General features: G+C 42.5%; 1 protein-coding gene across 2 annotated transcripts in view; it reads left to right on the forward strand.

Annotated features, from left to right (window-relative positions):
- The window catches only part of neurl1aa (neuralized E3 ubiquitin protein ligase 1Aa), a 71,800-nt gene that overhangs the window by 37,128 nt on the left and 6,937 nt on the right, over nt 1-27,735 (forward strand). For both annotated transcript variants that reach the window (XM_035182041.2, XM_035182049.2), the window contains exons 2-4: nt 2,808-3,058; nt 3,803-4,124; nt 18,294-19,022. In XM_035182041.2, the coding sequence (XP_035037932.1) occupies nt 2,808-3,058; nt 3,803-4,124; nt 18,294-19,022 (1,302 nt within the window). The remainder of the gene's footprint in view (nt 1-2,807; nt 3,059-3,802; nt 4,125-18,293; nt 19,023-27,735) is intronic.

Below are 27,735 nucleotides of genomic sequence, written 5' to 3' on the forward strand. Positions count from 1 at the left end.
ATAAGACATCCTTGACATTTGGCAAAATGGCTCCTGCGAGGCAGTTAAACTGCTTTTGCCCCAAGATAACACAAGCATAAAGTTGTTTGCGCAAACAGGGCTTTATACGAGTCAGCTGTCAGATGGACGCTAACAGTAGCCAGTTTCAAGCCATTTCCATCAAGCAGTCACATCTCGTGCTCCGAGGACATGAGCATACTCCAGGATTTGTGTTGCTGAGGTAATTAGAGGACTGAGACCAGACATTAGGCTTGAGGCTGCTTTGGTCTGTCTAATAACTTCAAACTGCAAAATGGGATTTTTTGGGGGGGGAAATTGTTTTCCTACCCGTGAAAAAAAACACAATGTTGTTTAAATTTCTACAAAGGAAAAGAAGCAAACTCACAGTTTGCTGTCACATACTCTCATAAGTACTTTAGACCTCCGGCTAATCACCACATAGGGTTTTGTTTGCATGTTGCTAAATAGCTGGGTGAAGATAAAATATGACACAGGAAGTCTAGTTTGAAGACCACCTCTTGGGTAACAATTTCCTGCAGCAGTTTGAGCTGAGCAATCTAAAATTAGCTTTGTGCTCAACCTGAAAGAAATAATTACTACAGTTATAAGCGCAGCACATTGACTGGATCATAGGATCAATAAGTAGATTTCTTTTCTAATAATGCTCACCTCCCTTTTAAAAAGCAAGATAAAAACAAAGTAAGATGTTTGTTTTGCTCTGTAGTCTGATGTCCCCCATTGTTTGATTGGACTTGAAAAACACACACAGGTGGAGTCACAAAAAGCACCAATCTGAGACTATAAATATCATTTTATTGTGTCTGAGTAAACAAAAGGCATCTGTTCTATCCTATCTGATAGCGGTGGATAGTGCTGATCAAGACCCTAAAATACTAGGGGTTGCTAAGGAACATGGATTCACACATTGCCTGTTTCCCTCTCCAGCAGCTGCGCCTCTTTAGAGCCTGCTAATGCATTCAGCTCAATCTGCCTCAGACCATGTGCGCCACATTCAACAACTGCTCTCCTGCGGCTCTGCCTAAGACAAAAGGCCTCGTCGGTGCTTTTAGGTCGGGCCAGATTGAACGGTAGACACGCTTACAGGGTGACAAACTGGAAGGGTCATTACTAGATAAACACAGAGAAGAGGGAAAAGAGGGAGACAAAGAAAGGGAGGACACAAAGCACCCTGTTTTCTAAGACTAGCACGGTCTTATCAGGACTCCACAGGACATCTGCTGCTGCCACAGTGTACGATTCAGCTTTGCTCAAATCACACACTTCTCTGTGATCATACAGAGCCCAAAGCGCCATAAACCAAATATTATTCACTCCAATTTCACTTTGAGATTTTAAATTACGGCCATTCATTTCTGTGAGTCAGCAAATGCTATTTTTCAGATTAATGTATCTTGCAAACATTTTCAAAAGCAGAAATACATCTTACATATCTCACAGGAAAATAAAATAACTGACACTTAAACATTAGATTCTGCTGATAGACCACTCTCTCAGGTTTTAGGTGATGAGATTTCTTTCTAGCCAGCAAATCACACAGGAGAAATCAATCAAAGAAGAAAAAAGGACATCCTAATTTCTGCACTGACGGTAGCTTAAATAGTCCATAATGCATCACAGCTGCGGGACGTGTGGTAGGTTTGGTCAGGAATGGAACCCTCAACCTCTCTCTGTACCTGCTGTAACTAGCATTATTGCATTCTGGGCCTATACGAAGTACAACCAGGTGAGAGGGTGCATGTGGATCACAAACTGGTGTTTAAAAAATTAAATAAATACCAGACAAGTAGAGAGAACACGGGCACAAAAAAAAAACTTCACCACGGAATGTGCAAACACAAATACTGGAAATCATTTGGCATCCGAGAATGATAATGTATAACATACAGGAGGAGTATCAGTGTGTGGAATTTGTGCGATTCTCTATCAAAGCCAAAATATTCAACTCAATTTAGCTTCAGAAAGCTAATTTAGTCATTTTAATGTGGTGTTTACCAGCTCTGGAAAATCTGTGAAAGTGTTATTTCTATTAGCTGCTCGAGTGTTGTGGCTGTACCCCCCTCGGCCACTCTCACCCAGACGCCGCTCAGACACTTTTATTGCCCATGCGTGTAATTATCTAGTCAGTCAAGCCCTCCTCTACACGTCTTCAGTCTTGGCAAGCAGCCATAGAGCTCCTGGGTTTTCAGGGTGAAACACATGACACAGTGTAATGTGTGATATGTAGTCTTGTTAGGAACTTGTGATTGGATTGTTAGGTTGTTTGGTCTGCTCTTTTTATACAACAATTGTGTCTTGAGCTCAATTAGAATTTAGCCAAAGAATGGATCATGTTATTATGCGTTATGTAATGCGTTGAAACTTCTCTCCCAGCCAGCACATGGCTTTGGCTGTGGACTCGTGGCCCTTTGAAAAGGTTCACTGTAGACATGGACAGACTCACCACAGCCATTGTCTTTCAAAGTGTTGTTCGTCTGAAACGAGCTTGGTTTCTGTTGCAGTCGTGACCTGCCTGGAGATTTGATTTTCACCCTACATGACCCCATGTGATTATCACTGATTAGCTTATTAATCCACTGCTCACAAATTATTAACGCAGACCCAAATACAGGAACTCAGAAATCTTAGATTATACAGTAATATCTGACAGTATTTTCTGTGATGCAACGCTTTTCATAAGATTTGAAAGAAAAACACTAATTCTGACTGAACTGAACCTCCTGCTTCTTATTAGGACACTTTGTTTCACAGACTAACTCATCTTTGTGTTTTTTCTTCCTTTGCCTCAGACTCACTCGGTGGCCCGTTCCCATCCACGTCACACCGATGCCACCACAAACCCAAGAGGTGCCTGCCTATCCAGTGTGGCAGTGTCAGTGGGCCCCTTCCCATCAGCCCACTTCTCTTCCATCCGAACGCCAAGGGTTCCCAGATTGTCATGGACCTTGCCCAGAAGACTGTCAAGAGGCAGGCCAGTTTCTGCAACGCCATCACCTTCAGCAACAGGCCCATAGCGCTTTACGAGCAAGTCCGCCTCAAGGTATTTTATTCTGTCAGAGGGGAGCACTTGAGTTCTGATGAGTCAGAGAGCTTTTAAACTGTCAAAAACGATTTGACTGTTTTTATCTTAAGTTGACAGTGAAGGTCTTTATACACTGAGGGCATTTTTTTCACGTGAATAATTTGCATGTTCATGTATTTTATAAAGTACCTTCACACAAGGCAACATTTTGCACTGCGATTGCAGGTCTCAGCCAATCACTGTACATTATAGTAGTTTATCCTCGACAACAACCTCAGACAGATGCCAGGTCCTGGTATGGTCCTCCTCAGATGGAGCTTTATCTTCCCCTCCACGACTTCAGGAACTGTTAGTCTCTTTCGCTGCCTTGTAAAACGACGAATCTCTTCTTTTGTCAAGTGAGATCAACAAGATCATCATCACTGAGTGACACTGAAATCATCATTTATTCCCAAAAAGTGTTGCAACAGTTGCAAAGTTTTATTTCTACCAGCATGAATAATTTTGATGATGAATATTGTCTGATGGATATTTTGCAGTTACGTGTTGTTTATTTGTCGTATCCCCAGCATTTAAAAGTCTTTGTAATGTTTAGTTCCATGATATCGATTCCACTGTACTATCTCAGAGTAAAAACACAGAGGCAAAAAGGAAGTAGAAGCCAACAGCCTCTTTGTCAACTGACAATCAGCACTACTTTCAAAGAACTCAAATCTTTTGAAAATAATTCCAGTAAACCCACCTTGGCTCTCCCCTCCACAGATCACTAAAAAGCAGTGCTGCTGGAGTGGGGCTTTGCGTCTGGGGTTCACTTTCAAAGATCCATCCAGGATAAACCCAGACAACCTGCCAAAGTATGCCTGCCCTGACCTGGTGTCCCAGAGTGGCTTCTGGGCCAAGGCGCTGCCTGAGGAGTTTGCAAACGAGGGCAACGTTATCGCCTTCTGGGTGGACAAGAAGGGCAGAGTCTTCTACCGCATAAATGAGTCCAGTCCCATGCTGTTCTTCAGCGGAGTCCGCACAGCTGAGCCCCTCTGGGCCCTCGTTGATGTTTACGGTCTGACCCGCGGAGTGCAGCTGCTAGGTAAGATGGTTAAACAAGAGTGTACGTGCTCCGCTGAATTACAAACAATGCAAACTGCCCCAAGGACTGGACTCACAGAGGCCCCAAAGGCCCCATGTTTACTGCTTGGGAAATCATTAATGGTAATTTTCTTTACTCATTATTATGAACTGAATTGGAAAAGGAAAGTTGAAAGTAATAGTATATAATAGGGTATATAATAGACTATGGTTTCTTGGCCGGGCATAGTTACTTCCTGGAATCTTCTGTGAGTGCCTGGTAACCCTGTGATGACTCACTGCTCCCTACCATGAAACAGTCCAGCATAAAACACTCTATAAAGTATACTTTCTATTTTTGAGCCTTTTGGGGTTTTGTTTGGATCAAACATGTTAATTACTCAACGTTTGTTAGTGGGCGTTGCCAGTGGGTTAATTCAGCCCTGATGAGGCATTTTAATGAAAGACATATTGCATACAGTATATATATATAAATTGACATATAACCTTGTGAATGTTTTATAGAGAACCACCAAACATCTTGTCTTTAATTATACAATCGCAGGATCATGTGTTTTTGCGCATCTTTTCATCAAAGCATCCAAGATTGTGTTATATATTCCTTCTTGTCCTTCGTGTTATCACTATTTTGTCATTGATGGCTCGAGATGTAGATGACCTCACATTTTAGTTCTTTCACTTTGCACATTTCTGTAAATAACAAAGCAGGGTTCCTCATTTCCTTTTGTTTACTGTAAACAGGTCATTTCTGGAGGTTACCTTCCTGTGCCTGTGTACAGTAAAGCCTTCCATGACGTCCTGGAAGCACAGCGAACAAAGGCTATCTATATCTGACCAATATTTGGCCCCATGTTTACACCAAAGCAGTGTGTGTGTGTGGGGGGGGGGGGTACGCACTGTTGTCAATTATCAAGGTATGCTAGGTAGCTTAGCACACATACCACAAAGAATTGGACGTGAAATTGGAGGCCAAGGCTTTGATGTGAGAGAATGTATACACATACTTCTTTTCCCTGGAGATTCAGTGCTGTCACCCCCTGTGCTGTTGTAAAAATAGACCAGGGGTCAGATGCCCCCCAGATAGCACATTTGATTGTAATTGTGCACTGTGTTGATTGACACTGGAATCTCCAGGCTGGTGGGCGTTGATATTTCAGTGTTAATATTGGCAACTAGTTTGAGTTTAGAAAAGTTGTATTGGTCATTTGAAATTTGTTAGTTTTACTTAACAAAATCTGAAGACATTTTAGTCTAGTTTTCATCAGTGGCATGTTAGTCTCATCTTAATCATCCATTTTTTATTTTTATACATTTTAAGGCTGCAGCTGTCGTAACAGTACAACTGAGCTCAGTTTAGGTAGCATCTTCATCAACTCTGTCTATTGGATCAAACCGCTCTCTCTCCAATCTCATCTTATTCACTAAATATAAATGACTTGCAATAACAATAACATTACCTCCACATTCGCACGTGATTATTACATAATTTACCTTTTGATGTGCTGCATGCATGTTTTTGCAATTTTTGTTAGCTGTTTTGTTGAAGCTCGATTTTTTAGTGGACAGTTATGGATGAATTCAGTCCATAACTGTTTCCTCCAAGAAGAGGGCACATCAGAAACACCACTGACAGACACACCAGCTTTGCTAAGGTGTTCCTAATCAGAGCAACATTATTACATCATTTTTATAGCCTTGAAAATATAATTATTTGTATCATAGTTTTCATTCATGAATTTAACACATTTAGTTCCATGGTATCTCTGTATTTGGTTTCTTCTTCTTGCTGTGTTTGCCTTTCCCTTGATGGCAAAAGGAATTTATGGTTCATAACTTAAAGTCTTGTTGCCATATTCAACATGCTCTGTCTCAATGAATTACTGTTTTCCAACGGGTAAAACAGTGGCCTGATAAAGGAAAGAGCAGAAAATGGTTCAAGTATCAAATAGCAGAGGACTTAGGTTTTGTGAACCCGCTGTAATACATCTATCTAAAAAATGCCTGACCCTTTTGAAACCCTGCTTTAAGCACCATTTCGATCAAAACCCAAGATTCTCCCCAGATCTACTTAAGTCATTTCTGCTGTCTTTTTATGTTTGGACCATATGCAGCGCTGCCTACAGAGCAGGGGCTCCTGTTCCTGAGGGGGCCGTCTGACTGACATCTGCCCCCACAAACAGGGGCCTGTTCAGAGGGGTGGAACGCCACCGAAGGTCAAGATAGAAATACGTCATCTAGACTAGACATGGCCCTTTGTGACGCTCAATGGCCAATTGTGTCAGCTCTGTGCATCACATTTCTGTGCGTAACGCTTCATGAACCTTTCCTATTCCTTGGATAAGGCTTTGGGCTTTCGCATCTGAGGCCTTTCGCTTCCTTTCACTCCTTATTTATCTAGCATTTGAGAAGCTCTTGTTTTTTTCCAGGTTTGGATTCTCAACTAAACACAACAGCTATACTATAGAAGCGGTAAAAAAACAAAAAACCTGTTTTATTTATTCCTTCTGAACCTTTCAATGTGTTAATACCCTTCTAAAACTTTGTTTTAGCTGTTGCTGCAAAATCTTTTGTTACCATTGTAGACATTTTATCTTCAAACCTCGTTTAACTTTAATTCATAGAGTATCACACACACGCACACACTCTCAAAATCTCCAATTCTTTCCATCTAACACATCAATTCTTAGCACTATGATGTCCAAATTTCCCCTCCAGGATCAATAACAGCTACAGCAGGCGAAATTCTCTCCATTTCAGTGTTTTTCAGCAGCGAGTGACATTATTCATTGTGTCTACTCGGAAATACTATAATCCTCGCTACATAAAGATTGAATTCAAATTCTATGGTGGATTAAGTTTTTTGCTCAAAGACATTTTGCACAGTGTGTTTATGTGGCCCCTCCATAGTGTAAATTAGCATGGGGCCTCTGGCAGTGTCTCTAGTGTCTCCATTCAGCTGGGATATTGCTACACACACACACAATCATGCCTACGCCTTCAGAAGCAGCTTCCACTGCCGATTCAAATCAGCCGTTCTACCTGTTTTCATTTCCTTGTCCTTCGAGCTGTTGCATTATGTCGCCCATTTCATTTAATAGATCCCTGTTCTCACTGTCAGTGTATATATGGAGTATGAACACCTCGCTAGGTGCTTTGCATTATCGTGACTGATAAGGAAGGCAGGTCCTGTCACAGGATATCACAGGTTGTTCTTCTACCGCTCAGTGTTTCCACCTCCTGATCTTACAATCCACAGAAAATTCATTTGATCCCGTTTTTTGCCCTTCACCAAAGACACAATTAATATGGAGCTTAGTACAGCCCATGCATAGACTGTAGATTCTCAAAAAGGGATTAAAGAATGGTTTAACTGGATTAACTAAAAAAGGAAGACATGATTTGATTGTATGGTCTGACTTGTAATACTTGAAGGCCATGTTATATGATTATTGGCCTATTATAGTCAGTGGAAATAAGTCTTAATCACAACACTGACATAAAATTGTTATTGAAATGGTAAATGGTCCGTATTTAGCTTTTTTGTTGTCTAAGTGACCACTCAGAGCGCTTTACGGCCATTTTGCCATTTCGCCATTCACACACTTTCATACAGCACTATCTCTATCACACGTCAATCACAAACAGAGCAGAGGAAATTAGGGGTTCAGTATCTTGCCCAAGGACACTTCAGCACCTGAAATGACAACCTGCTCTACCTCCTTAGACGGTTGATTGATTTGTGTCCATCTAATAAACATTCATGTGTTCAATCTCAACTCTCCTTTTAGCTCCGTTGTTGTCTCCAACAACCACTTAACAGGAGCAAATTTTCTCATACCATTTGCATGGTCATTTTACTATTTGTGAAAGGAAAACAATTTTATATCAGTGCAGCTTTGTTTGGCCAATATTGAAGATCATGTAAGACCCTTTTACATAAAATGTAGCCAATTTATTTTAAAAAATGTCTTTGCACATTCTTACATGTGCCCTTGTGTCTTGAGATATATCATCTGTTCACCATCCTGAGGCTGTTCTGAGGTCAGCGCCAAAGCAGAAGAGCGAAGGATGACCCTGGGCGACATTTTGAATGCCTTTGATGTAGAAAGATTGAAATAGAAGCCGTATCATGTGATAATCCGCCCCGCAGGAATCACCACTGGGATACATCATACATACCAAGAACGAGGGGGGCAGGGCGGATTTTATGGTTTCACACCTCTGTAAGCATGATGACAGCAATTTCAGATTTTCACGTCCCACCCTCCAGCGAGCTAATGAAGCTGAGACAGATAGGGTGATGGGATTGATACAGTGCAACCCCTGCTATGAACCTTATACCACAAATCCATGCACATATACTTATTCAGGGGAGTATAGAATGCAAGTGATAGTAGCATAAGAATAAAGACGCTAAGGCAATTTTGTCACAGGGTTGATTTGCTCCCGCTGCGTTCTGCTGGGCTGTGATAAAGCTCACCTTCTTAACAGCATTGAAGGGGATGAACACATGCATAATGTAAAGCTTCTGCTACAGAGAAAAGGTGTCATATGTAGTGACATCTCATAGGTGCCTGGGGTAGCAGGTGATTGCTCCTGGCCTTGAACTGGGCAAATACAACATTGGGGGAAGAGGTTAGCAGGATAATCTTCGGGGCAGACTGTAGCTGTTCCCTTATGCTTTCAATTAAAAAAATCCCAAAAGGTGGTTCTATATATACATACTGTATGTTAAGGGTCCTATGGTTAGCTGTCACTATGTACACACACAGCAGGACTTTACATCGGAGGCTTTGTAACAGTAACTCCAGCTGTTGTGAAGCCTGCAGGACTCAGATGAGTATGAGTCAGGCACAGTGGAGCTTTAATCAAGACAAGCCCTCTGTGGGACTTCCCTGAAGGACAAGAGAATAAAGTCTGATTGCAGCGCCTCGAGGCTGCTAACACCTCAACCAGGCTGACTCAGAGAAGGAGTCGGCCAATTTAGCTGTCACCCCAAAGCAGCAAATCAGCTGCACAGTGTCCTGGAAGAGAGTTTAATCTCTGTAGTCCATCAGGAAAATGCATCTGCAGTGGAAACAGTAAAGAGCCTCTGACATCTGCGGTGTTATGAGAGATTGTCTGCAGGTGATGGATTGAATTACATGGGAGCTGTTGACCACAGAATGAGGTCTCATTGTCCCATCAGAAAGCAACAACGTTAGCTGTCACTCTAGGTAACTGGCAGAGAAGCCGTCGTAATGAATGAAAATCCAGAAAACAGCCACTTTGGTCAATGTAACCAGACAACATGTTGCAGCCATGTCCTAAAATCTTTTCTATCTGCCATAGATCTTCTGCATACATCAAATCACTATCTCTACCTCTCTTGTATGTAACTGCACACTTTATTTTGCAGCACAACCCACCAGTGATGTGCGTTTATGTGAAGACGACACATGTGGATTTGGAGGAAGGAAACCCAAATGTTTCCATCACCCCATGAACATTTAAATTTTTTTTTTTAAGAGTTAATGTGGTAAATGGGAGAAAACTACACCAAGTATTAGCGTGGTGAACATTTACCTCACATGACTGATCAGCTGTTGCTACTTCTACAGAAACATAAGTAGTAAAAAAAAACATTACACATGCATGGGTATATTGGGTATTTGTTTTTTACAGCCATGCATTACGTAGAATATACAACCACCATCTGACAACACTATGTGTCCTAGTTTATTCACTCCATACCATTTCATGGAAACATGCTTTTTCCTTTTTTTGCAACATTTGAAAAGTTTGCTCCGGATTAGCTTGACAATTATATGGGATCACGGCTTGTGATTCAACACTGCTACACAGTTGACAAATGCGCAACAGTTTCATACATGAAGATGTGGCACGCGTGGCTCTTTGTTTACGTCTTTCAGCCATTTTGGAAAGGCTAGCTTATCTCTGACAGTGCGTCATCTCAAGAGGCAGGGTCGTCCGGCCCAGGATCTTTCACAGCACGTCCGTGTTGCTGAGGCTAAAATCAACGATGCCTTCTCTTATGGATAAAGCCTCACCTGTATTCAAATATTCCAGCTGATTGATGCAGGTAGAAGACCGGTTTCTACGCCTACGTGTTCTCAGAGGGTTTTCTTTCTCTGGCTTTATAGGTGAAGTAAATAGCGATAAAGCTTTTTTTTCCCTTGCTGATGAAAGAGCATAAAGAGAAGTGGGTTAGCACAACCCTCATCGGTGGTATCACTTGAGCTTGCTTCTCCCACGTCAGTTGAAAATGTTTTCCTTTGCCGATGGGTAGTTGAGGCTAATTAACATAAACAACTTATTACACATTTAATTTGAGACAAAGTTAAAATTCAGAATTCATTATAAAAGTGTTCAGAGAAACAAACACTTTAAATGAGCTTGATACTAAAACTCTTGGGTGCGATACAGAGGACTAAAACTAAATAACTAAAAACTTCTGAAATACTTGATGTTCTTGCACTTTTGGTCGCTGCCCTTACTTGCGCTCTCTCCGCACTGTGCTCTGGCTCTTCTCCTGGAGCTCTACTATTGTGAAGTCATCTGGAATGACAAAAGTGATACATGTGTTGTGTCGTCCAGCACACAGAGAGAGAGAAAGACAGATGAGGGTTCCTGTTCTTCTGGGAGAAATGATAATTTGATTATTGTCTGGCATCGGTGTTTGACTTGGCAGGATTCAGCCTCCCAGTTAATGGCAGCACTTACAAATCCTGAAGCTTCACACAGACCCTCCAACAAAAACACACAAAGCAGAGAAGACGGTGCGAATCTGACTTTTTTGTACTTGTCTGGGAAAGGTAGCGGGTCTGGTGTTGTAACGTCCTCTAGCCATCAAGCGCAGTAAATGCAGCAATTTTGTGTTTCTTGGCTTGAGTTTCCTTCATATAATTTATTGGTTTTGTTGGTTAGAGAGCTCAAGAGGCTAAGAGGAACAAACCCAATTTGTGTGATTTGGCATTTGGAATCAGGTTTAAATTACCGTACCTTGGCTGGATCCTCCACAGCACTTATTTTCTCTTCAGAGGCAGACAAGAGATATGAGTTCAATAATTCCATTTTCAACTTTACAGCAGTGTGAAATTGAACAGATAATGTTTAATAGGGGTAAACTAGAGGTAACTTGTCCAGATTTATGGGGAGTTTCCTGTTTTTGCTCAACTCGCTGTGTGTTTCCTTTGCTCAAAAGAAGTGACTTCACCCAAACTGTAGTTCAAAGCACGGTGTTTTGAGAAGATCCCCTGAAGCCTCAGCAGCTCTGAAGCAGAACCACAGGAAATCAACTCAATACTTACTCTACCCTGCGAGACACTTTTATTTTAGGAGTCACAGGGTTAATGACTTTTACTCTATGACTCAGTTCAAGCAAGTGGATGGCCATCACTGAGCAGGGTCCGAAATAATATTATAAAATAGATAACCCTGTTTGTTATGTGCTGTGATTTAAAGGGTACTTAAAGTTAATAACAGCTTTATTTCTTTCCCATAATTGTTGCTGGTAAATTCATCAAGTCCTGAGATCTGGGTCAACATTGATATTGTTGTAAAAAAAACAGATTATTGACAACTATTTTGATATGATACTGTTCATTATAGTTCCTTCATAAGCATTCCTCTTCAAATCTGACAATTTGCTGTTTTTCTTTGCTATAAATTAAATTAAATATAATATATATATATATATATATATATATATATATATATATATATATATATATATGTTTTAAACTATTTGATTGACAAAAATTCTACTTTGGCTACTTTTCATTATTGATTAATGGAAAAAATATTTAGCAGATTAATCAATAATGAAAATAATTCTTAGTTACAGCCCTCATCCTTGGCTTTTTTATAAAGTGTCTGATCTGAGCATAGTGGTAACACAACCAGTTTTCTGTATTTATGAATGACAGCAAAGGCGTTGATGTGCATGTGAGGGCGTCAGTCCTCTCCAAGTAATAAATAATTAGCTTATTAACAGCCTTCCTGCATGCTTGAGCACAGGAATAAATCAGGGGGCTTTATAATAAGGACCTTATGATGGAGGTTATTAATGCTGAGGTACTGGCACGCTGATTGGCAGAGAAGGGGCGGCACATGCTGAATTCTGCCGATGACCTAAGGGACAGGGCTTTTGTGACTTACCGGGCGTTCTGCCTGGCTCTTTGTTATGACCATGTGTCGCCCTGGGAGCTCGCTGCTCTTTCCAAAAGCCCAGGGTTCAAAGCTGCCCAGCTCGACCAGGGACTGGGGATTGGGCCAGTGCCAGGGAATAAAGAGCATCCCAAACATCTAGTACAAAGACCCTCTGACTTCATCTCTCACACCATCTCCCTCTCTCAGTTGTTGTATATCTCGGTCTCTTCCTCACTTGACCAGACAGTCTTCGTTTCCTAATCCCTGGGTCACTCACTGAGCTGTACTGTGAGTCTCTCGCCCTTTAAAGACCCTGTGTTATCTCCCTGACTCACTGCTTTATCCATCTCTCTCTTCTACCTTCATAGCTGATCCCAGCTGACCCGTTCCCTTCACATCTACTGTACATCCCCTCCTCATGTCCTCTTGTCTCCAATTTTGCTCTCCTCTTTTCTCGTCATCTTTTCCTTTCTCCTCTCATCTCTTTTCAAATCTCACAAGAGCTCCATCTTTCTGTTCCCAGTTCCAGCTTTCTTCACCTTTGCTGACATCAGATGAAACCCTCCAGAGAGTATGGATACAGATAAGCCCTGTGAGATAGAGTGTGTGCGTGAGAGAGAGCAAATCCTCCACCTCCACCCCCCCTCTCTCCAACACTGGCTCAAACCCCTGGCACGTTCCATCTGCTCAGGCTAGCAAAGCCACTAAGCCAGCCTCTCCCTCCATCCACCTCCCCATGCACAGCATTAGCTAACCTGCTTTGTGGCTATTCCCTAATCAAAAACATTTACAGCGCGAGCCAAAGCCTACCTCGGCCAAAATAGACACGCTGCCACTCTCCCTCCCATCCCCCGCCACGCTTGTCCACATATTTATTCTGGATTAGCTCGACAGGTGCTTCATTATTTGAATAAAAATGGTCAAAGGAGGAACTGAGAAAGAGAAAATGCTAATGCCAAATGGGTTTCGGTTTTTCAAAAGTCCAATCAAACAGCTGACCCGTAACTTTCACACTCCCCATGCATGAATTCATTAATGGTTCGGTCCAACAGGTGCTGCATTCGGTTTGAAATCCAGTCAAAATGAGTGACTCAGGTGATGAACTCACTTCTCAACCCCTTCTGGCTCACAGTGCCAGCAGCTGCATCTTCCATGGCCCGGTTACAGTCTCACACACACACACACACACACACACACACACACACACACACACACACACACACACACACACACACACACACACACACACACTCCCACAGAGTAAGCCAAAATCTTGGCCTCGTCCAATGGGAAAGAGCATCTGTGATTTGTGGATTTGAAAAGGGCCAATAGGACAAAGGGACTGTATCAGCTAAAAACGCAGGTGCACCACGATTAGCAGGCTGCAGCTGGTGAGGTCACAAACGGACACGGACACACATTCACACTGAGTGAACAAACACACACAGACACACAGACACAGACACACACACACACACACACACACACACACACGCTTTTTGAAATGCACGGTGGATGTCCAACAGTCCTTGCATTCCTTTTTCTGTCCTCCAAGCTAACAACACTTATTAGGAGCACATACAGTACAGCAGAGCCTCCGTTTCACCAGCCTTTGATGAATAAAGGGCCAAAATAAGATTACATGGCAGACAAAGCTACTATGAAATGACTTCTCTTTGAAAAGTGAGAGAGGCAGAAGAAGACGGAGAGGATATAAAAAGGAACATAAACCCTCGGAGAAGCTTTTTGAAAATAGTTGATAAAAGACTATATTTCTCAGAGGAATCAATTTAGCGTGTGTATGCGTTTGTGTTCACACATCCTGCGTTTGAGTTAAAGTTGGTGTGACAGAGAGAGAGAAAGCGAGCAAGATGATTTACAGCTCGTTGGAAGCCTCCGCCGACTGCTTTCAACATAAATCCAGCATTGTCACATGCTGCCATGCCTGCCTTCCCCCGACTTTACCTCTCCTCTCTGTTCTCTCTCCATCCGCTGTTATTCCCCCCGGGACATATCGTCATCCTCTCCGCAGCTCCGGTCCCCCTGCATGTCCCTGAGGTCTTGCGACATCTGTCCTGACGTAATCCAATTTTGGATGAAGTGATGGGCAGCAGTGAAATGGCCTGCTCTGAAAGACGCACACACAAATGCACAATTTCGTTTGGCGATGTCATTCAAATCCCTCAGTAATTCAGAACAAGTGGGCCGCTGACAGCTTGGCATCGCGGTCGGTTTGTGGTTGAGCAGTTAGCGTGCCTGCTCCTCACTGCATGGCCAAAGGAGCAGCCTTCCCTCATCATGTGAGAGCAAAATTTGAGGCTCCTGCCATATTAAGGCCCAATCCCATTTCACCCCTTGGCCCTACTCCTTAGCCCTTCCCCTTGGTTTTGCGCGTTCTGATGTAGGCTGTCATGTTACCTGTTGGGACGGAGGGGTAGGGCCAAGGGGTATGGCTCTATACCCCTCCAAATGGAGATTTTACCGATCTATTTATTTGCCCCATTAATAAGGATTTAAAAATTACGATAATGATTGTGATATCTTAGTTTAATATCGTTTCAATGTTTTATGGTCACTTTTTTCACAACAACCTTAAAAAACGATCATGACTGCGCTAGTGTTAGCATGCTAGTGATCTTTTTTTTGCATGATAAATGCAAACAATAGCATTGGTTTATTAAAGATCTCAACAATGTTATTACACATCCCTCGCAAAACTGTCTCGTCTGTTTACATCGACGACTACCGATGACGTTTCGGGTTTCCTCTGCGACTACTGATGATGTAACGGCTTCTTGAAGGGCAACATAACCCTCGCAAACAAGGGGTAGGAGTAGGGCCAAGGGGTGAAATGGGATTGGGCCCCTAAGGCTTCTTCTTTAAAGGCCTCCCTTCTGCAAATGGCTCTGTGTCTATTGGAAATGCCATAAAATCAGGAAATAGACGACACAAGCTGTTCAATTCCAACCAAGGAGCCATACATCGTCAGGCTCTGTTCATTTCCACTTCCTGTCGCTAAGTTCTGGCGAGCATTTTCAGTCAGGTTGAGAGTCCATCACGGGGAATTGATAGCAGAGGAACAAGAAGATGAAATCCGAGCTGGCATGCTAGTCATCTTCAGCTAGCCTCAGGGACTCGCAGTTAACTGCTGCACACTTGCGAGCAGAGAGGTGTTTAATGGTTGAATAGTAGTCTCAGGGAGCTGCCTCCTGCACCAAAGGCACCATCCTCCCCATTTACCGCCGCTCTGAAAAATCAATTAGCACAATTACAGGGCCTTATAGTTCTATTAAACATTAATCACAAAGCGTCATGTTCCGGGATGGCAGCTAACATGAATTGACAGTTGACATGGCTTTGAGGGAGCAGGGATGCTAACTCAGCTTTACAGATACACAAGCTCATCACACAGCATTTCAGTGATGATGCAGAAAATCAGACACATCGCTCTCAGGGGATCAAACACTGAGGAGATTGCCGTCGTCTCCAGTTCAGTTCAACACATTCAACCACTGTCTCTGTAGATGACGGAGGTTTACATTAGGGTTAACTTCATAGAGGTGGTTTTAGTGAAGATCTGGATACTGGAAGGACTTGTCCAGTGTTCATCTGATCTTCTGAACTGGACATCACAGCTTAATGCTTTTTGGTATAGAACAAGATATGTCTCGTGCATCAAGTGTTGGAAATTGTCATGCGGTTGACAATCTTTTTAATCAAATTTCCTTAATGTTAAATAATTATTTATCAATACAACTACTATTTTAACTTTGAAATTCAGTTGGGCTTAAATACTACAATACCCATGACCTTTGGTTGCTGTTGCTATAAGAAAGTGGGTTATAAGCATTAATCAGATTCTTTTTTTGTTGCTGTAAGGACTGAATTCATCCAAAGGTGACCTAGCAATCAAAAATTAACTGATTTGTATACAGCGTAATCTTTAGCTTCTACATGGAGCAGAAGTTCAGATTCAGTGATTAGAGGTTGTGTGAAATGCACCTTTAGAGTTCTAGTTACCTCACTCTTCTTGTGTTTTGTTTGTGATGCAGAATCTGAAAGTGAAGTAAATGAAATGGCAGATTGTATTATCAGGTTTAAACAAAGCGTAAGTGTTGTTTGCAATAATAACTTCATACCCACTCGAAATCTTGTTTTTGCTGACCTCTAGTGGTTCAACTTCTTGGTGGTGTTGTACATGTGAACTTCAGAACCACATGACATCACTTCTGGTTATGTCTGTTTACACCAATCAGAGGTGACGCAGGCAGCCCTAACCTTAACCCACAGTTTTTCAGCCTGTTGTTAAATTCCTCTTTAAACTGAGGGATCAGGTTTCTCGGAGTGAGATGCACCTCTGGGAGTTGCAGTTGATATTGCCTTGAGTTTTTATGTACATAAACCTGTAGTTTAAAAAGACAGATATTTTGCTATTTGTTTTATATTTATTTTGTCAGCCTTCAAGCCTTGAAATTAAAATGAATGGACTTTATTTTCTGAAACCCACTTCAACCAAAGTAACTTCTTTGATTTCACAGCTCTATAGAAACTTGGCCTGGTTTGTTGGGTCTGATTTGTAGCCTTTTTTTATTTATTCTTTATAGAGATGATTCCTGATTTACACTTTTAAGACATTTTTACTAAGGCAGCTCTTGTATGACTGCTTTTCAACAAATATTGTATCAACTCTAGAAAACAAATCTTGTGTCTTATCTGTAATCTTCTTAGACAGTGTACAGATAAAGTACATAATCCTTTATTTATGTAACTACAAGTCCACATTACATCTGAGTACTAGTGTTTGTTGAGCATATAACCTGATTTGTGCATTAATTAAATTAAGCCTCGAAAAGACACTAGTCTCACCATATAGCACTTTACCACCTGCTGTTATTAATTAGCAACACAAGGAAAAATACTAATTTCAAACCAACTATATTTCAGACAACAAAATATCTGTCATGAATCTATCTTTCTTTGGCTTCTGCCATTATAACGGGCTTTGCTGCTCTCTTTTCACTGCTGCACTTTGCAGTTTGCAGTAAGAGGCCTGTCCCACAGCCCTGGTAATTGAAGCTGAGAGGTTTATCTGGAGTCAGTCTCTCGTGGTCCGATAGAAGGGCCCGTGGTTGACTTGGACTGGAGAGGCTCTCCAGAGACAGGCTGGTCACTGTCTTTCATCCTCCACCTCCAACCCCCCAGGACCCGGCACTCACTCCTCCACCCTCTAATTTGACAGAGGAGGGTCTCTCAGTATCCTCATAACCTCCTTTGTGGTCTGTCTCTTGTTTCCTCTGTGTCTAAGACCTACACACGTCACACAGCACCAGACCACAGAGTGACATGAGTCTCTCTCTCTCTCTCTCTCTCTCTCTCTCTCTCTCTCTCTCTCTCTGTCAGGACACCAGGCTAATTTTACCCCCAACACCAGACGAGGAGGTTAAGGGGGGAGGGTCATTTAGAGGTGTTATTTTGAGCAGCCATGTCGAAGCGTAGGTTGAGACTTTAAGCAACCTGAAGGCAGCTTATCAGAGGTGGAGTCGTTAGTGTGTGTGTATTTGTGGCCATGTGACCACACCTCTTACTATTAAAGACATGTAGAGTGATACTGCACATTTCACTGCAAATACACATCCAATACACGTCCATGCATGCGTACTGGATATTTCAGGGCAGTAATTTGTTCTTTGTTAACTGACACCATGCAGAATTGTTCCTCCTAGATTCAACTCTGTGCAGAAATACAAGCAACTGACTAATTTCTTAATCTTGAACCAGACTTTGTGACACTCCAATTTGCTGCAGCATTGAATAATCAGCACTACCTTACATTGCCTATAAATTGTGCAACTGTAGGTATATTTCAGTTTTTATCTTGTTGTGAGACTATTTGCAGATTCAGCCCCTCTTAACACTGAATGCACACGAGAAGGATTCAGCTGACTGTAAACTTCTTCTCGTGCAAAATGTTAAACAAAGCAAAACAGACCATTAACAACTGCTCACTCTCCTTTTCCAGGCAGTGAGATCGTTCCTCCCGACTCCCTGCGCCCACGCTCCTTCACCACTGTGCGCTCCTCCTCCCTGCGGCGCGAAGCAGACGACTCGCGCTTGTCCGTCAGCCTGTGTGACCTCAACCTGCAGCAGGAGGATGGAGGCAACGCTCACAATCACGCCCACCGCCACACCCTCCACCTGGCCTCAGCCTCCTCCTCCTCCACCTGCCCCATCCCCCAGAACTCCCTCAACTCCCAGCAGTCCTCTCTCCTGCCACCCGCCCTAGAGAGCGACCTCCACTTTCATCAGCTGCGCGGCGCCCACATTAAGACGCTGGATGAGCAGACAGTGGCGAGATCTGAGCATGCACGTGATGAGCGCACGCTAGTCTTCACCAACCGGCCCCTGCGCACCGGAGAGACTGTCTTCATCAAAGTCACCAAATCGAGCCCAGCACGCTCAGGCTCCTTGTCCTATGGCGTGACATCCTGTGACCCGGCAGTGCTGCGTCCCAGCGACCTGCCCTACAATCCAGAGGCTCTGGTGGACAGGAAGGAGTTCTGGGCGGTGTGTCGGGTGCCCACCCCTCTTCAAAGCAGTGACATTCTGGGCTTCTTGGTCAACCAGGAGGGGGAGGTCATCCTCAGCCACAATGGCACTAATGTGGGCATGCAAGTGTGTGTGGACAACTCCCGCCCTCTTTGGATGTTCTTCGGTCTGCATGGGGCTGTGACTCAGCTGAGGATTCTGGGTAAGTGGGCACTGCATGAAGTCACTTCACATATTGAATGAGACAAAATAATGTGAAAACAATTTTGAGAGAGGAGATTAAGGGGAATCAAGCAATTCAGTATTCCATACAGTTGAGGACATGTTAGAGTCAGGTTTGAAAAGATATGGTCAAAATGGACAATTAGATGTACATTAGTCTTTAATGTACACTTCAAAATGCTAGGTGCTATCTATATTTACCATAATGCAACCAATAGCTTATGTTTGTTCAACCTGCCTGGTTAACACCTGCATCTTTTAAACTGCAGTTTTCTGTTGCTTTCTGAGCCAAACAAATAAATTGAGTAAGCGGATATATCAGCCAATATTAGCTCATTGCAGATAAGAAATGATAATATGTATCTGTGACGACCTCAGATGATAAGAAACAAGAAACTAAAGGCAGGTCTTTTGAAATAAGTCACGGTTGAGGATTTATATTATTTTGACTTTGTAAAATGTTCCATTAAATATGCTGGTGAAAATTACCAAAACAAATCTAATGGGTCCTCATCTAATGGATCCTCCCTATATCAGTACAAACAAAAAGCCCCAAAACATATTTATTGTAAATCCAGTATCGGCTTTGGTTCACCTTTTAGAGTCATTGCTTTGTAGCCCGCCCCAGAGATGATAAGCATCTGACCAGTAAACTGATCTTCATGTGTAAAATTGGTGGAGTGGCCCTTTAAACTTTGAGAAAACTCAACTTGCACAGGGACTGTGTTTGGGCACTTTGTTATTTTGCATGAGCACTCTGCTGCAGAGTTCATCTAGCACAACCAGAAAAGCTGAAGATGATTTAACAGTTGTGTACATTGAGAGAACACACTGGCCAATCAAATCACCGTAGTTCTGCTGTTTACTTAAGAGACAGAAGGCAATGATTTTCACCATTTTACATTTCCACAGTTGTAAAATCCAGGCTCACAGGGACATAAAACCACTGTAAAGTGTTTTGGTTTCTGTTCAGACTGGACTTCCTTGACAGTATGTCATCCTTCTCTTCTCACTTGTACCTGTAGCAGAACGCCCACATAAACACACTTCCATCTGTCTAATGCAGCTCTGTTTTTAGTCTGAACGCAGCTTAATAATACAAGAACATCTACACCGAGAGGTCGGGCTGAACAACACTCTTACTTTAACTTAACCTTCCCTTTTAAACATTTATAGGCAGAATATAAACCTTCAATCCATCCATTATCTATACCACTTCTGAGTGTCTACGACCCGACTGACCCGGGATTCGAACCCGACAATAGTGGGGCAACACTAATACTAACCACCACACCACAGTGCTGCACAGGGGTTCATAGAGCTTATAAATGCTAAATGTGGGGGTTTAAGCAAAGTGTTCCAACTTAACAGCACAAGAGGCTTAATAGAGAGTGTATGTCGGCACATAGAAAATATAAAGTTCATACAGTTTAAACCACACATACCAGGACCATAATATGACCATTTTACTGCAGTTATTGTTCTGTAGTTCACTAAAACTTCTGATCTTCATGGACAGTATTTGATCTACCTCCTGTAAGTGGAGTTATGAGTACCACTGGTTCTTTGACCTGTCGCTCAATCTTAATAATCACTCAGAGGAATAATTTATGCTGGAAATAACCAGTGACTAGTTTGGGCTCGGAAACTTGCAGATTAGGATATTGATCTTCATTTGGACAACAAGGGTATGAGCTCTCAGCTCCACACTTAATTCCTCTACTCCCTGACGCTGAAATCTATTTGTGCTAAGTGTTTAATGCTCTGACAGCATGCCAATTTTGGGGAACCATTTCTCTGCCATTGGAAATTACAGCCAGAGTTGTGATTGGTGGCAGAGGGTCAAGAAGGAGGGAGAGCGCACTTTGTTACTTTGTGTGTCACAACAAATGTCTAGTGGCAGGAAGTATCTGTACACATGGGATTAGCAAGAGAAGTAGATGCTCTGTCACGACCCTGGAAGATGAAAAACAGGAAGCGAGCATGCAGAGGTGCAGAGAGAGAGCGAGGCTGTGGGAGGGAAGGCTGTGACCTGCGTGCAGCAGGGACGACATGATGTCTCGGCGGGGTGGACACTTTCCCTGCGAGGAGTGTGCTGTGACACCTGAGGTGTGTTTACCCTTTTCTAAACGCTGATAATGGCGGCAGCGGGGCAGGAGTGTGGCAGTTCTGGCCCCGCACTTAATTGTTGCCGTGCTGAACATATTGCCTTCCCACAAGGTCCAGGCAGTTGGGGGGCTGCATCACGAGCATGTACAGTGTGTGACAGCTCTGCAAGTGGCTGTCTATATGAATGCCTGTGTGGCATTTGCTCCCACAAAGGAAGACAGCTAATTTCCCATGTAAAAGAAAGGGCCAGGCAAATGCTCTCATGTAAAAAGTGATACATCTTTGACAGGTGTATAATGCAGACTGAAGCGTGTAGCGGTAAATGTTTTCTTCTGTTAAGCAACAGTTAAGGGGCGTAACAGTCAAAACAGCACAGGCCTGTGTTTGTCTGTGGAGGAAGAAGCATCTATAAATACATCCTGGTGTTCGTCAGTGACAGCAGCGGAAAAGGAAGCAGAGGTTGAAAGAGGTTAGAGGGGAACAGCCTTAGATGTGACGAGACATGCAAGAGAGATTGAGTATAAAGTCTATAATCTCTCATCAACAGATTTACTCTCCTAACTTTTATTTATATTTCCTCAAGTAACCTCACTGCATGTTGAACTGGGGGTTCACTGTGGAATAATGCCCTCCTCTGATAGCTTGACCTAGTTAACATCAGCTGACAACAAAGTCACCATGACAGCCATGTCAATACAGATCCCAGTGAGCTTGAGCAAAGCTCTGATGTGTTGAGAGCGGGTGACAGGTATTATTTAGAAAATGCTAGAAAGGAAGAAATTCAGCTTTCGTAGCCGTCAGTCTCCTCTTTACCTTCACTTGATTTTACTTGGCAGTAGTTTGTCTGGTACAGTAAACAGATCCTGTGTTATCACACACAGAGATTCTTTAACATTGGATCACATTTTGGCTCAGCAGCAGTGCATCACAGACCGTCTAGTTTCTTTGTGTGTATATCCAACAGCGATTTACTGAAAGCAGAGACCTTGGCAGCACAACACAACAGGAATAGCAGAACAATGAAGCAGGTCCGAGGCACATCCCTTTATCAGAGCAGATCTTGGAAGTCCCACTGAGGTGTGAATCATCTTTACATTCCAGCTGCTTCCAATTAGGAAGCGACTCTTATCTCGATGTTGCAACTCTTGATCTATTGCACCGTGTTGACCGGAGATCAATTGAGCTTTCAGTTAAGTTGAATTTGAGCCATGCCTTGCAGCTTGGAATGAGGGATGTTAAACTTGAAGGCTACTCCCAGGGGGTTCCAGCTCCACGGGATGGCAAGATAATGCAGTCATCACAGAGAGCTCTCACTTCAAACCATGCATGGAGCAGTGGAGCTTTCTAATGGCAGCAGACATACTCAAACAAATACACGAGGGCGGCTCAGGTCAGCTGAGAGTGCCTGGACAGGGAAATGACTCTTGATAGTATTGATACTGCGAAAATGTAATTAGTGGTAATAGCAGTGAAAATTTGAAAACGAAAACATCACAAGAAAGATCCTATAACATATTATATTTATTTATCAGCTAGAGGCAAAATTGATTTTAATGAACTTTTTCATCCAAATATATATTTTATATATATATATATATATATGAAAAACATAAAGTGTATACACCTGCCAAGGGTAATGCCCTATTTTTGTATCATCCTGTTAACTGTTGTCAACAGTCTGTTTCTTTAGAAAACAACAACAGCTATCATTAACTATAAGGAATGTCCAGATGTTTCAAGAGGTCAGAGGTCATGGTCACTGTGACCTCGCACAACACATTTTCACACAAATGCCTAATTGGATCAAATAATGACTAGATGAGGTCCAAAATGTCAACAGTAAATTTCACAGTGACATAATAATGTTCTGCAAAAACCCTTTTCGGACCATTATTCAACACCATTAGTCAGGGACATAAGGGGACATTGTGAACACTTGTCTCGTTTGCGTGTGGTTGACAGTCCCTACATGTTCAGCATTAAATGGTGTAAATAAATGCTGTAACAACTCGCCTAGCTACGCTCTATGTAGGCCAAGCTCGAGCTTACACCAGTACATGACAAATTTATAAAATCGTCTATTGGCAACATTTGACACATTACTGCCACCTAGAGTTTACAATCATTCCCTATAATAGATCTGGTGCTCTCCAGCTTTGCTCTACTAATGCTCAGCAGGTTAAGTGCACAACACCAACTCATGGGGGTTGACTTGTCCGACTGAATACCAAATCTTACAATGGGTAAGTCAAAACGAATAGTTAGACGTGTGGCGGTAAATCATAAGATCTAAGTCATTTGTGTTCAAATTGATGTTAATGTTTATCTGGAGAGACTGAGATAGGACGAGCAGACTAGTGATAAGTTTATTACCTTCAACCAAAGTAGAAGGGGATGGTTATCATTTTGACCAATGTAACCTCCTGTTGATTGTAGATCATTGTGGTTCTGAAGTAAAAGTGGCCAATTGTTATTTTGACCTGTTGATGACATCAGCTGATCAACATTTTATTAGGATATTTGGGGATATTTAGTGGGAGGATCGACCGTAAAACTATTTCACAGCACTCTGTCCAGTACTTATAGAGATATATTATTTCACCCTACTCTCTCATGCTACATCCACACTACTACTTCTTCATTCTTCGTTCTTCTGCTACAGATACGCCTGCCGACCACACTCTGGAGTTTTACAGATGCTAAAATTGAGAAGTTTGGAAATGATTCCATCAAGATACTAAATAACAAGTCGGAGTTCTTAGTGGTGTGTAGGTCTGTGTGTGGATATGTGTATTGTGTTACGTGAAGGATCGATGTATTTGTGTGTATGTGCATTGTGATGCGTGTTGCAACAGTTCTAAACACCATTTTCAAAAGAAAACGCACTAGTATGGATGAGGCCTGAATGAAAGTCTCTCAAAGATACTCCATGCCGAGACATGCCATCTTCAGTTTTACACACTGAGCATCAGCTTATAGACTTTAATGTCCGCACAGTAGTTTTCTCTCGTCCAAACGTCGCTTGTTAGTGTGATTACATCAAAAAACAGAAAACAGAGCAGCCGAGAGAGAGTGAGAGATATTGAGGAGACCTTGTGCCTCGTGGCGTGGAAATAGGACACCCATCCAGTGACCCACTTCACATGTATTATAGATTCCATTAAAATGTCAGCACGCTCATGCTCAAGTGAAGCGTCTCACCACCCACATCCTCATACACTGCAGCTGCCACACTCCTCTCTCCTCTTCTCATCTTCTGTCATCTCAGCTGGTGTTCTCTCCTCTCTTCATTTCTCTTCTCTCCTCTCTGCTCACGTCTTCTCTTCTTTTCTCTGCTCTTCACTTCTCTTTTGTTTTTATTCAGTAATAACAAATTTGATACTACTGCAGTAGCGGACACACAAACATACAATCTTACAAGCCCACATGCACGTGCGCGCGCACACACCGTAATAAAAGGCAGCACGCTATGACATGATCATGTAACACTGTATGCTTAAGTCCAAGCTTCTTTAAGGCTTTTTTTTTAGCAGTCTAGCAAATAACATATCAGCATATCTGCTGGGCTCGGTCTAAACCCCTCCGCCAATCAGAGGTGGAGAAGCAGCTTCCATGTAGCCTGAGAGGCAAAACCCAGGGCAAAAGAGCTCAGATTACTCACTTCCTTGTAGAGCATTACTGTACATACCATAAATCAACCTAAATAAATATAACATTTTCATCAACTCCTCTCCTTGTTATTGCAGTGGTCTGTAAGAGATTGGCAGAGGGAATTCAGGATAAAAGTGAGAAATGTGAGAAGAAACAAGCTGCACTTGATTTGCTTTTTTAACATCAGAACTCTTTTCTTTACCCCAAGCACAGACCTGCTTTACTTTTCTTATCTTTGTTTTAAGAGTGTAGTCTTTCAGTTTGAGAGCATGACTTATAGAACTCAAGGTTAGATTTTGCAATGCTCTCACTCAAGACCCTGCGCTCACACTCGTATATACCTCATATAGATATGCTTGACTTGCACTCAGATTTTCTGTGCTCCAGGTGCACAAAAATGTCCAAGCGCAGAAGAAAAAAATTCAAGTGCGCACAGTTTGAATATTTTTTACTAGGTGCTATTTTTTCTAATAGGCATTGTGCATGCATGTGCTGTACACGTGCATGTATGAAAGCACAAATTATACCTGGCCGAGAGGAACAGCTCAGGGATGTACGACTGTGTCCTCCCTCCAAATCAGCACTTTGTCTCTTTAGATAAAATCTCCACCACAGAAAAAGACTATAAACTTTTAATGCAGCAGGGTAGCTGCGACCTCAAAGTAATACCTTTCTGAGCTGCCTTTCCTCTCATCCCATCTGAACACACACACAAAACACAGTCTAAGTGCATTTTTGTTGTGATAGAACAAGAGATTCTCTGCAGCTAAAATCAACAGCCAGGCATTTTGAAAGGGTTTGTGTCAGAGGATGAAATCCACCCGAAGAAATGTTAATGTAAACCATTTGTTAGGGACTTTCCCTCTTCTCCTTTCTTTCTTTCGATTGGTTTTTCAGGTTGCATTGTAAACCGTGACCAAAATCTGTGACTCACACAAGCCTGCAGGCTGTCAGGCTGATCCTTACACTCACAAACACACTCCCCCTGCCCTCCACCATCCTTCTCATCACCGGCCCCACCCATCTCCCTTGTCACATACTCCACATAGCTCCCATGCTTTAGAGGAAGAGGCTCCCTCCATAGATGTGCTGGGTATGTGCTAAAGATGGATTAGACGATGGGTGAGATAGATAGCCGGAGAGATGTGGCCACAAAGTTGCAGCGCAGCTCCCACAGCTGTTCACACAGGTCAGTTTAATCTAGTGGTGAACAGGCGGGATCAGGGCTGGGCACCACAGATCCTGCCTCAGCTGCCCTGGGTGGGAGGTGCCTGCCTGCCAGGGGGATTAACAGGGAGGGATGGACAGAGGGAAGAAGGGAGGGGGGGGTCACTCATGCTACAGAACCTCAGGCTTTTCTCTTGTTCATATTTTGCACTTGTACCTGCTGAGGTTTCATGATTTCTTCTTCCAGTGCTTGGTTATAGCAGTGAGTGTCAGTCTGGACATTAGAGCCACCATAAGGGGTCTATTAGATATACCAACTAATTCTGCAAAGGTCTGTCTACCTGTCTTTCTGTCTGTATATGTGGAACTCTCGCAAATCATTCAACTCATCGAACTCAGACTTGGCATGTCCATTGTCAATTCCCCGGTAAAATCGCAGTGACTATCAGTTATGACTTGCTCACAAATGTTCTCCTGTGTGATCCAAACACCTCAAACTTTGATTCGTCTGTCCATAACACTTTTTCCAATCTTCCTCTGTCCAATGTCTGTGTTCTTTGCCCATATCAATCTTTTTTTTTTATTGGCCAGTCTCAGATATGGCTTTTCTTTGCCACTCTGCCTAGAAGGCCAGCATCCCGGAGTCGCCTCTTCACTGTAGACGTTGACACTGGCGTTTTGCGGGTACCATTTAAAGAAGCTGCCAGTTGAGGACCTGTGAGGCCTCTATTTCTCAAACTAGAGACTCTAATATACGTGTCTTCTTGCTGAGTTGTGCACCGGGCTCCCACTTCTTTCTACTCTGGTTAGAGCCCGTTTGTGCTGTTCTCTGAAGGGAGTAGTACACACCGTTGTAGGAAATTTTCAGTTTCTTCGCAATTTCTCGCATGGAATAGCCTTCATTTCTAAGAACAAGAATAGACTGGCGAGTTTCACATGAAAGTTCTCTTTTTCTGGCCCTTTTGAGAGTATAATCGAACCCACAAATGTGATGCTCCAGATACTCAACTAGCTCAAAGGAAGGCCAGTTTTATAGCTTCTCTCACCAGCAAAACAGTTTTCAGCTGTGCTAACATAATTGCACAAAAAAAAAAACTGTGCTTTTCTTTGAAAAATAAGGACATTTCTAAGTGACCCCAAACTTTTGAACGGTAGTGTACTTTCTACCACTATTCTGAGAAAAATTCTCATTAGACTAGAGAATGTGTTTAGTGTTTTGGCAATTCAGAGAAAGTGTATAGAAATGTCAATCAACAGGTGACCAGCGCTCTGTAGCAGTCAGTGGGGGCGGGGCAGAGTATGAAAAGGTCTTCTTCCATGTTCTCAGATCAACTACAGCAGTGGTCGGCAACGGGCCACCAACGGGCCAATAATATTTATCGCTTTAGATCATTTTGATTATCTGATTATTTTTATTTCACCATATCAGGCTGACACAGACATTCACAGGAGTTACAGGTGCTGTTCTCTCTCATGACAACAACATTCATAGAATCACTTCCTCTTTAGCAATTTGGCTTCAAAGTAAAGGACGTTTGCTTTGCTGCTGCAATGCTTCATATAGAGCTGAATTACAGAGCATTTATTTTGGAAAGTTGTGAACATGGGTCTGAAGATTGTGTTGATTACTTAACAGACCTGAAATAGTCCTCATGCTTGCATGAAAAAATAACAGTGAAGTAAATTATTCAAACGTATATAAGAGCCACAGACGAGAACAGTAATTGATATGAGTTGGTAATGGTTTAATAATCTGAAGAGTCTGT

The sequence above is a fragment of the Hippoglossus stenolepis genome, chromosome 2 (genome assembly GCF_022539355.2).
Source record: "Hippoglossus stenolepis isolate QCI-W04-F060 chromosome 2, HSTE1.2, whole genome shotgun sequence".
In the NCBI taxonomy this organism is placed as follows: Eukaryota; Metazoa; Chordata; class Actinopteri; order Pleuronectiformes; family Pleuronectidae; genus Hippoglossus; species Hippoglossus stenolepis.